This window comes from Phocoena phocoena, chromosome 3 (genome assembly GCF_963924675.1).
Source record: "Phocoena phocoena chromosome 3, mPhoPho1.1, whole genome shotgun sequence".
NCBI lineage: Eukaryota > Metazoa > Chordata > Mammalia > Artiodactyla > Phocoenidae > Phocoena > Phocoena phocoena.
In genome coordinates, this window is record NC_089221.1 from 126,458,889 (window position 1) to 126,470,150 (window position 11,262).

At 40.4% G+C, this 11,262-nt stretch overlaps 1 protein-coding gene across 5 annotated transcripts in view; it reads right to left on the reverse strand.

Moving 5' to 3' along the window:
* CSNK1A1 (casein kinase 1 alpha 1) overlaps positions 1-10,229 on the reverse strand; it is a 49,115-nt gene extending 38,886 nt beyond the window's left edge. For 2 of the 5 annotated variants that reach the window (XM_065874955.1, XM_065874954.1), the window contains exons 1-2: positions 9,514-10,229; positions 8,785-8,891 (exon numbers count right to left, since the gene is read on the reverse strand). In XM_065874955.1, coding sequence (XP_065731027.1) covers positions 8,785-8,891; positions 9,514-9,636 — 230 coding nt within the window. In that variant the 5' untranslated portion in view covers positions 9,637-10,229. The remainder of the gene's footprint in view (positions 1-8,784; positions 8,892-9,513) is intronic. The other 3 variants (XM_065874956.1, XM_065874958.1, XM_065874957.1) reach the window with 3 other exon arrangements.
* Between the last annotated feature and the right edge of the window lie 1,033 nt (positions 10,230-11,262).

The following is an 11,262-nucleotide window of genomic DNA, read 5'->3' on the forward strand; positions in this document are numbered from 1 at the left end:
CACACACCGCAACGAAGACCCAGTGCAGCATGCATGCATAAATAAATAAATAAATACCTTAAAAAAATGTTAGAGCAAAAAAGTAACAGAAATCAAAATATCTCTTAGTACACTTCAGAGACCAAAAGGTTTCCTTTAGGGTGCTTTCTGCACTATAGGAATCACCTGTATTAAGACAGTTTTACATATAAAGATTTAAGAGAACAAATAATTTTGGCTAGATGAAACATTCCCCCCACCACATTCTACAGTAATTAATTTGCTTAGCAAATCCTTAAGTAGACAGATTCTAGGTTAAAAAAATTTTAACTCAAATTTCTCTGTATTAGCAAATGAACACAAAAGAAAACAAACAATTCCAAAGTTTGATATAATCTTTTAAAAGTAGAATAGAAGAAAGAACACAAAGTCTGGGCTTGCAATGTTAATGCAGATATAGGAAAGGGGAAAAATGGAAGAGGCAACGCAAGCTATTATAAAGGAACGATCTAACCTGAAAGAAAAAAAGCAATGAATGAACACATGAATATCTATCCATAAATTTAAATTCTATGTAAACCTGAACTAATAATATAGAACTATGCAATATATACTTATAAAAATAAGCCCTTCGGTGACTAGACAATTAAAAAGTGGCCCAGTAAACCAGAAGTTGGATTTGAAAATGGGAAGCTGGTTGAACTCACAGTATATGCAATATAGTGCAAAGAATAGTGAACCAGCAGCCAAAAAAAACCAGGTTCTAGTTCTGGCTTTGCCATTTTCTTACCGGCATAAGCCATTTTTGCTCACTGATAAACCTTTTTTTTTAAAAGAACAAAATATATATATAAATATATATTTATTTATTTATTTGGCTGCACCAGGAATTATTTGCAGCACACGGCATCTTCGTTGCTGAGTGCAGGATCTTTAGTTGTGGCGTGCTTTAGTTGCGGGGTGCAGGATTTTTTTGTTGCGGGCATGTGGGATCTAGTTCCCTGACCAGGGATCCAACCTGGACCACCAGGGAAGTTCCACTGATAAACATTCTTAATATAACTTATCTATTATACCTATCAAGAGATACAACAGTAATTATGACATTGTAAAAGCACTACACAAACAAAAGGATTACTTTCATTACAAAAAGCAGTTGCCCAACAATTATGCAATGGCAACAACCAAGACAACAATAGTCAGAGCCCTCTCAGCAAAATAATCACTAACTACCCCCAACTGCTCAGTACAATGGAGTGTCAAAACCTCAACACAGTATTTCCCAAAGCATGGTTCTGCGGTCTTTAGCAGAAATTATCTGAGGTTACTTGTTAAAAACAGACTCTTGGGGCCCATTCCAGTACTGGTCAAACAAATCTGGGGGTGAGACAGTAAACCCTACATTTTAAACAAGCTCTGTAGGTAATTATGCATGGTTGATGTTTGAGAAATGCTGACTAAGCAGGATTCACAAGGAGACATAATGGGGTCCCTGCTGACCTCTCCAATCAAGGCAACCTCTGCATGGTTCAGAATGCTGTTTGGGGCTCAAACTCATATTATCCCTTTGATGTTAAGGGAAGGTTCATGTCCTTACAGGAGATTTAGATATCTTTACTCCTAATTTTCAGCAAGAGACAAATTCACAATTATATACATGTCAGGTACATGGCAGATGCTCAATAAGAACGTAAGCCTCACAAAATTTTTGTCTGTTCACTGAAATGTGCCCAGTATCTGAAACTGCCCACCCAGTATGTAGTAGGCACTCAAATGTATGTATTTGTTGACTGAATGAAAAACGTTTGCTAATTCTCTAGAAGGTACTGTACAGGTACTGTAAAGTTCACTATCACTCTCCAACAACAGAGCTTTAATTTTTAGAGAAAAACCCAACATCACTCCCTTTCTTAAGAAGGATACAAAGTATTAATATTATGGAGGTCCAAAAATGAGAACACTACGATTTCAACAAGTGAAGCTTAGTGGTAACAATAATTTCAATCAAGTGAGAAGAGCCAAAAGCAAAACAACCTAACGTGAATACATAGTGAATAGGGTAGTAAAGGAATGGAAAAGGAAAAGAATGGTATTTACATAAAGGTATAAAATCCAGTCTTTTAAGAATTTCATTATAGTGTTACCAAGGACAATGTATTAGACTTATAATATAACTGAAAGACTTGGAAAATTTGGAACTTAAAACAAAATTTACAAAAACTTCATGCTACTACTTTCCAACAAGGCAGCTTTAAATCAGATCTCACACTCCCCTTGCCATAAAAGCCACCTTAAGTACAGAATAATCTGGCAGTGTAAGGAAGTGTAACAGATAAGTACTCAGAGCAGCTTCCAGACAACCTGAAATATAGGACAGCCTCAATTTCAGGTTAATTTGCAAACCTTGCCATTGCACACTTAAAGATGGCACAAACAAAACATATGATGTGTACTATGTATGCTTAGTCACTGTCGCCATCTTGTTTCCCTTTAATAAAAAAAACTTCTGTACAAAAACTGCAAGTCAGAACCAAAAGAAATTCCAAAAGGCCAATTCACCACTGATAAATACTTATGCTGACAAATGTCCACCACATTAGCAAGGCTTTACTGTGAAATTAATAGACACCAGCATTTTGATATGGTAGTATCTTTGTATCAGGATTCAAAGCTAAATCAACTAGTACAGCCATATTTCCATTTGTAAATTGCATACCACCTAGTGAGTTCAGCTGAGTTCACTTAAGAAATACTAAAAGTGGGAATTCCCTGGTGATCAGTGGTTAGGATTCTGTGCTTCCACTGCTGGGGGCCTGGGTTCAATCCCTGATTGGAGAACTAAGATCCCAGAAGCCGAAGGAGGCAGCCAAAAAAAAAAAAAAAGAAATACTAAAAGTCATACCCTCAAATCAATTAAATCAAAATATCTGAGGTTAGGAGCCAGGTGTCAATATTTTTTTTTAAGTTTTCTAAGTGATTCCAATGTGCAGCAAAGTTTGTGAACCACTGAAAGAGGCAGTAAGATCTATTCAAATAACACATCAGCTGTGTGACTCTAGGCAAATTAACCATTTTGACTCACATTTTATATAAAACCTCAACTTACAGGATTGTTGTAATGATTAAATGAGACCATGTGCAATGCCTGGATATTGGTTGATTCTTTTTTTCTTGCGCATAGATGGAAAAAAGAATGTTTAGCCACACTAAATTCAACCAACTACCCACTTATTTCAAAGTACATTATCAATGTTATGAATAAAAGGCAACTAAAACAAAACGTCATTGCAGAGAATGGAAGATGCACCTTTTATTCTACTGATCCCATCAATTTATATAATGCATTAAAAAAACTCTTAAGGGCTTCCGGGTGGCGCAGTGGTTGAGAGTCCGCCTACCGATGCAGGGGACACGGGTTCATGCCCCGGTCCGGGAAGGTCCCATATGCTGCGGAGCAGCTGGGCCCGTGAGCCATGGCCGCTGAGCCTGTGCGTCTGGAGCCTGTGCTCCGCAACGGGAGAGGCCACAACTGTGAGAGGCCCACGTACCGCAAAAAAAAAAAAAATATATATATATACATATACATATATATATATATATATATATACATATACAAAACCTATGTTGTCACAAAACATAGCCTACCAAGGATCAGCAGTATTAAAAAAAATCAAATATTCTTTATCTCATTAGGGAGTGTGGGTTACATCAGTGTATGCATTTGTCAAAACTGAGTCAATGGCACATTGATCTATATATACTTCACTGTATGAAAATTACATCTCATTTAAACAAATTCCATTAAGACATGGATAAGTACATGTTATGTGATTACTAGTTATTAACAATTTTCAAGAGCCACCTGAGATTGTATTGGAAATACAAACAGTAACAAAAAGCATAATTTAGACTAGTTATTCATTTATATTATGAAACCTATTAAGGTACTCATTTAGCCTCAGAAAAACTTCTGTTAAAACTCAAAGGCTGATTTTAAGAATAAAATGGAATAAACCAAAAGATTAGATTTATAACATTTGTTTCAAACTCTAGTTTTCTCTTGTATAGACTTCTTGACATTAAAGTTTCTTACTAAACAGGACAGATCATGAGAAAACATTACTAAATCATACCTTAGGTACAGATTAAATGTACTTGGAAACAAAATAATCTAGCTCTGAAATCGACTAAAGCCAAGGTAGTAAAATCCATGGACTATACAAGGGTTTACAAGTATTTACTCCACTTTAAGATACAAATTAATAATGTCCACAAAAGCTCTCATCCAGCAATCCATGGATTCAAAAGGGAGAATAAGAATCATAAGGATCTAATTAAATAATAATACAAACAATAGGTTACTTACATTTATCAGTTTTTCTGTATGAGACCAAATGCCATAGAGTGAAGGAGGCAAAATATGGCTCTGCAGCATCAAATGAAAAGGTGTGGGTTATGTGAGCAGACATGATTTGACCCTGACATAAAGGTGAAAATGGCTCACAGGAAAATTGAAAGTTAGGAGATTTCTAGTAACCCCTCTGAGACTCAACAGTCTAATTTATATATCATGAAGTGTTGAGCTATTATCTCTCAGGGTTCATCCAGCTCCAAATGCTATCTAAGCATCATTACATTATTCCATTACTAGAAATCCAGCATAAGCCAATATAAGTACCCTTAGTGTACCACGGATTCAGTTACTGTATGAATCCTGTGATCTGTAATGTTATCTCTCTGATAAAGACATACCCAGTGTAGACATCATCTTTGTTCTCTGATAAGAATATTAGAACTTATTTACAGGATATATGCTCAGTGCCAAAAAGCTAAGATGAAAATTTAAGCTGCTTTTAACACTGGACAGTAAGGATTAACTAGTACTTTATAAATATCTCCTAGAATATTTGACATTCAAAGAGGGAAAAAAAAAAGTGGTGAAAGAAACAAGACAACTGGGACCTCCCTGGTGGAGCAGTGCATAAGACTCCGTGCTCCCAATGCAGAGGGGCCTGGGTTCAATCCCTGGTCAGGGAACTATATCCCACATGCATGCCGCAACTAAGAGTTCACATGCCACAAGTAAGGAGCCCACGTGCTGCAACTAAGACCCGGTGCAACCAAATAAATAAATATTAAAAAAACAACAACAACAAAAAACAAGACAACCAAAGTTATCCTATGCCCCTCCTATTTTCTTTATCATGTTTTCCTATAAAAGTATATTCCATTAATTTACTTTCTCCTAAGTAGTAACCTATGGTTTACCTGATACAGGTAGCATTTTTAAGGTCCTGAATGGTATCTCACTACTAAAATATCATTCAAAGGTAAGATCTAGACAAAACACCAAATGTGATGAAATGCTTTCTAGGTACCATCATCTGAAAATAAATCTTAAAATTCAGAGTTGAAAGTTCTGAGATCAACTAGGCCAGTGACTTAAGTAGAGAAACTTGTTCAAACAAAACCCTACCCAAAAGCTCAGCATGCAAAACTAGAAAATTACCAACCTGGCAAAACCCTCTTTTGATTTCAAAAATGAGGAAACTGATATGCCCAAAGAGGTTAAGGGACTGACAAACCCCAGATCACTCAATCAGTACCACATAGCAGATTTAGAGCCTGGCTATAACATAACTGCTTCTTTAGAGAACAATTTAATTCAGTTCAAAGTGGCACAAAGAAAGGGAGGGTTGTAACAGAAACACAGTAATTTAAAATGAGCTGCCAGAGGTCAATTCACAAGGCCCAAGGACTTTCAGTTTCTTAAAAATATCAAGAGACTGAATGCCATCCTCTCATTCTTGCTCTTTACACTCACTGGATGCTATGCTTCTGCACAATAGATCCCTTAGTAAGGTCCTTACACACTAAGGACTTGATAAGGCAGGTATGCTATATAGGCTAGGTAATTTTCAGCCCTTGTTTTAGAATATCCCATAGTATCTTTAAGAAAATTGCAGGGTGTGGGGTAGATTGGGGGAGGAGGGAGATATTAGTGTGGTATAAATGCAGCAAATCTAAAAATTTTTAATTAGTGTCAACATTTCTAAAACAATGGGTAACAGAAGAGACTGCCCTTTTAATCTAGCTAAACTGAATAATTTAATTCAATATTTCCCAAGTAAATATTTATTAAGTGTATACTATATATAGTTGATGTGGAAATAGTGGGGAACAAACAGCAAAGGGGAAGATGTTGCCACCCAAAATAAAGAAAGCTTATGTAAGTCCTTATCTTTTCCACTTCAGTGGACAAACAGTTCTCTCACACTGTACTTTAAAACCAATGATCCATTTTTTGTTTCTATGTACCTGGACTCTACTACTCCTAAAACAAATTTACTCTTTCCTCACCCTCATGCAATTACTACATTCTGCCTTAGAGACCACTCCCAGAAGCCACACTTTACTCTTGGATGCCCTCCCCAACCAGTTCACCAAGCTTTCTTCCTTAGAGCCAGATCCTGAAGTCCCATCTCCTCTCCCAGGAAGTCTTAACTTGAAAGTCAGGTTAACCTCTTTAGCTCCATCCAGTTTATAACTACCACAACATCCTCTGCACTCAACCTCTTAGAATTTTGCTCACAAGTCAATTTCATTTATTGATGTGTGTAATCAGTATATTGACTATTGCCCTTGTTGGTCTGTATCAGTGTTGTCCTTAAATAAAAGCTACCAAATAAAAGTGCATGTATTTAATTTGCGTTTAGCACTGAAAATGCCAGATGCTTACTGCCTTTTTTTTTTTTTTTTTTTTTTTTTTTTTTTTGCGGTACGCGGGCCTCTCACTGTTGGGGCCTCTCCCGTTGCAGAGCACGGGCTCAGGACGCGCAGGCTCAGCGGCCATGGCTCATGGGCCCAGCCGCTCCGCTGCATGTGGGACCTTCCCGGACCGGGGCATGAACCCGTGTCCCCTGCATCGGCAGGCGGACTCTCAACCACTGCGCCACCAGGGAAGCCCTTACTGCTTTTTTGAAAATGATTTCAAATACATTAAGTTTAACCTGATTTGTGAAATTTATAAAACCTCCCAACACAGATGAATCTCAAAAGCATTACGTTAAGTTAGAGAAGCCAGACACACATGACCTCATACTGTATGATTGCATTTACATGTAATTCTAGGAAAAACTAGTGATGGAAAGCAAATCAGCGAGATCCAGGGTGGAGAGATGAAAGTAAATGCAAAGGGAAAAGAATTTTAAAATTTTAGGCGAATGCAATTGATATTTTTTATTTTGTGAAGAAAAAAGCTAGATATTTTAATCAAGGTTTTCACTTTTCCACAATAACAAATTTATTTTCCTACACAGCAGGGTTTTGTTTTTTTTAAAGGGATGAGAACCATTAAAAATCTCAAATCTGGATTATCTCAGATTTCACATTAATCTTTACCTCATAAGATAAACCTGGAATTTTCTTCCTAATAATTTATTTTGACTTTGAACCAATAGAAAATCGTATCACTCAATTTCTCCATTAAAAATGTCTATCAGCATTGGAAAATTTTTAAGTATAGTGTCACTCCGGTTGTTTCCACATCAGAATTAATGTATATAACCCAGTCATTAATTCAAGATTTGAGGAATAAAAGCTGGGATAGTAAAACAGGCTACAGTAAATACCATTCCAGTTAATTCTCAACTACCTCCGTATCTTTTTGCAAATGTTATTTTTGAGTAATTGTTGGAAAATGGTTGAGTCTTAAACTATATTTTAGTCTCTACTCTGGAAAGAGGCTCTTTAATCTCAAAAATCAAACTATTCTAAAATCCTTTAAAGTTAACCATTTAAAAGAACCCAGTGTCTTCATCTGGTCATCTTTTATCCTGATTACTATTTGCCTTCACCAATATCACATCTCCAAAAAAAAGCCACAATTTCCCAGATGTGAGGAGCTACTGACCAAGTAACTCAACAGGTTAGTTACTTGTCAAACTGCGGTTACACGATTAAGTTTTCTTTTAATACGACGGAGTCAATTTCAACATAGCGCTGTTCAAACTGCCTTTGCCATTTCCCACAAAATTTAGTACACAGATTGAAATGTAGCAAACATTACCATCCTTTACAGACTTAATTAACACTTCTGGAAAGACTATGAAAGATTTTGCAGAGTAAATTTAATTTCACATCGCATCTGCTGCAGAGATCAGACTGTCATTATGGCATCTCCTTCCCTGAACCCCACCACTGTCTGCAGCTTTATTCTGGGCTTTTCAAAGGTTTAATCAACTCAGGGCTGCTAAAGAGGGTCTCAAGGAAGCGTAACTTATGAACTCAAGCAGAGAAAAGGGCAGGAATATGCGGTTGAGTCACGTCGTTCCGCCATTTTCTAAGCGGAGGAGGAAGACATGTTGGAACAAAAACACAACAAAAGAGCAGCCATTTCCCAAGCCAGCTCCAATAGCAACCCGAACTGGCCCAGCCCGGTGACTTCGGCACCCTCAAATCCACTTCACCGGACAAACCCAAGAACATCTGAGGTGCAGACGGAAAGAAAACAGCAGGCAACCCTTCCGCGTTGGGATCAAAGATGAGCCGCATACTTTAACCGCAAATGAAAGCCTCGGGAAGAATGACGGAAGCTTTGCAGCCGAGTGTTACAAACTGAAATTCTAAACTAAGTTGGCAAACTAAAATTTACTCTGTGATTGTGGTGACTTACGCTTCACAGGAAACCCAGGTAACTCAAATACCAAGAGCCGGCTTCAGCTGGCCCTATCACCTGCCTCGTACACATCTTCCCCGTTTCCATACTTCCCTCAGAGGATCGCCTATTTGCTTAAGGATTCTTACCGTATGTGGGGGATGCCAACCCCACCTTGAAGAATCTTATAGAGTTTGCTCTCGTACAGCAACTGGGGATGCCTGGCCTTCTGAGATTCTAGCTTCACTGCCACTTCCTGCAGGGGAAAGAGGGGATGATGGCATCAACATCCTTATGGATTCAATGTCATTTGGGAAAAGAGAGGGAAACACGAGCAAAGCTCCAACTCTCGACTAGAAGGTGGAAGTGAGAGGCTGGGAAAAGAAGGCTCTCTTTGTAATTATAAAACGAGGCAACCAGCCTCAAAGGCCTCTTCAGGGGGTAGTGACGAAAGCGGCACGTCCTCTAAAGTGCAGGAAAACGATTCATCCAGAAAACGTAATGAGAGATTATGAAGAAAGCAGGCGATCGGATGCTGTCCTAATGGGAACAAAAACGCCGGCAGAATTAAAAATATAGATAGAAAAACATGGGGATCACAGGAATAGGATTTTGCCGTCCTCACCTTAAACGACGGTTTTAAAAGTTCGATTAAGGTGTATTTTTAACAAGCTGGGAAACTTCCTACTACACCCAACCTTTATCTTGGGTTCTTTCTTCCCTTTTAGGGAAAGAAAGCGGGGGTGGTTCCTAAGGCAGGAAAACTGGCTCCCTCTGGACTTCCCAGTGCGGCATGCGGTGGGAAAAGGCCCGAACAGTTCGCGGGAGGGGGGGAGGGCAGGCGCAGCGTAGTCGTGAACCCCACCCCAGGTGATTACCTCGCCGTTGGTGATGTTGATCGCCAGGTAAATGTCACCGAAGGAGCCAGACCCGATCTTCCGTACCAGTTTATATTTCCCTCCGACAATGAATTCGGCCTTGGAGCCGCTGCTGCTCGCCATCCTGAGAGACGAAGATGGAGGCTGGGGCTAAGCCCCGACACCTCTAAGGGGAGAACGGGAGACCTCTAGGGCTCGTCCACGGAGCAGGGCTCCGGAGGGCGGCAGGAAAACGCTGGCTCTTTTCTCGGCGTTACAGGGCCCAGAGTCGGCCAAGGAGAACCTAATCACCGCTGCTGTCAGGTTTTCTTTCTGTCAGGCCGCAGATTGTTGAGGGGGTTCTCACGGTAACCAGGCTGGGCCACTTGCTTCTGGCGGCCGCCGCTGCCTCACTTTCGCGGCGACGTCGCGGGCTGGAAAAGGAGAGCGGTGAGTTAGGGCGGCGATACCGCTGCCACCACTGCCGCCGGCTCCCGCCCGGAGGGACCCCTGTCACTCCGCCGACGCCGCCATCTTGTCACTCCGGCTCCAGCCAACACAAAATGCCCCCAGCACTCGGGAGCCGCTTCTTCACGGCGCAGAGCACTCTGGGAAAAGGATCGCGGGCGCTAGCCCCGGACGGTCGACAGCGAGAAGGGAGGGCGGGATCGGATCCGTGAGAGTCACGGCCCACGCTCCGAGCGTCACCCCGTCACCGCCCAACTGCGCACGCGTACTGCAACCCCGCTGACTGCGCAAGCGTGCCGTGGAGTCTCCTCATCCCCGCCCGGGGCTCATTTCCACTTCCGGTCGTTGGCTGTTTCACTGCGAACTACCTGTTAATCACCTCAGAGCCGCCTGGTTTCTGAAAGGCCACGCGGCCCCAGGTCTCGAGAACATGTTATGGAGGAGTCACCTTCATTTTTCGTGGAAGATGGATACGTCAGGGCTTGGGAGTTGGGTATTGACCTTTGCTCTTTGTTTGAGGTGGTTTTTAACCTTTTGATCTTTACGGGGTCTACTCCCCCAACCGGCCCATTACAGCTCAATTTCTCTTTTGAAAGAGGCTATCGCCTCTAGTGGAGAGAAAGAGAAAAGCATCCCTGTGCGGGCTGGGTTTGTTCAGGGCTCCCTGTTTTAGCAGTCTAGTTGATTAGTCTTATTAGAGTTCTGCGCTTTACGGAGTGTTGGATTCCCTGTTTTTACAGGAGGGGGAAAAAGAGGGAAAGCAGGAATTAACCCTGCCGCTCCGTGTCTTTGTGTTGTTTACCCACTGATGATATTTGATTCCCGAAGGGAGAAAAAAAACATATTCGAGTAATGTTAATGGCCAGTATATGGTGAATAGAAAATAAGATTTACTGCCGTGAAAAAACTGCCCATATGAAAGTTATCTTCTTCGCCCCCGCCCCCCCGCAAAAGAAACCTTGAAGAATCCTATTTTGGTCAAAGCTGTGTGTTGATGCTATCATCTGCAATATGACTCAAACCCTGATAAATGAGTGAATCAAAACCTCAGTTGTGAAAATTTAAGCAAAATCTATCCCAAATAAAATAATTTCATTAAAACTGGAAAAAATGTAGACTTAACTGCAAGTTTGAAAGCTGATGAAGTAGTTAGTAATGGGGTTCATCCTGGAAGATAACTGGAATTCCTACATGTTTCTGACTTAAATATTTGTATTCATAAAGCGCTGACCTAAATGTCTTGAATTTGAAAACAGAGGGAAAAGACTCAGGGTTAGCGTGAAGTTTTGAGGCCCAGGCCAC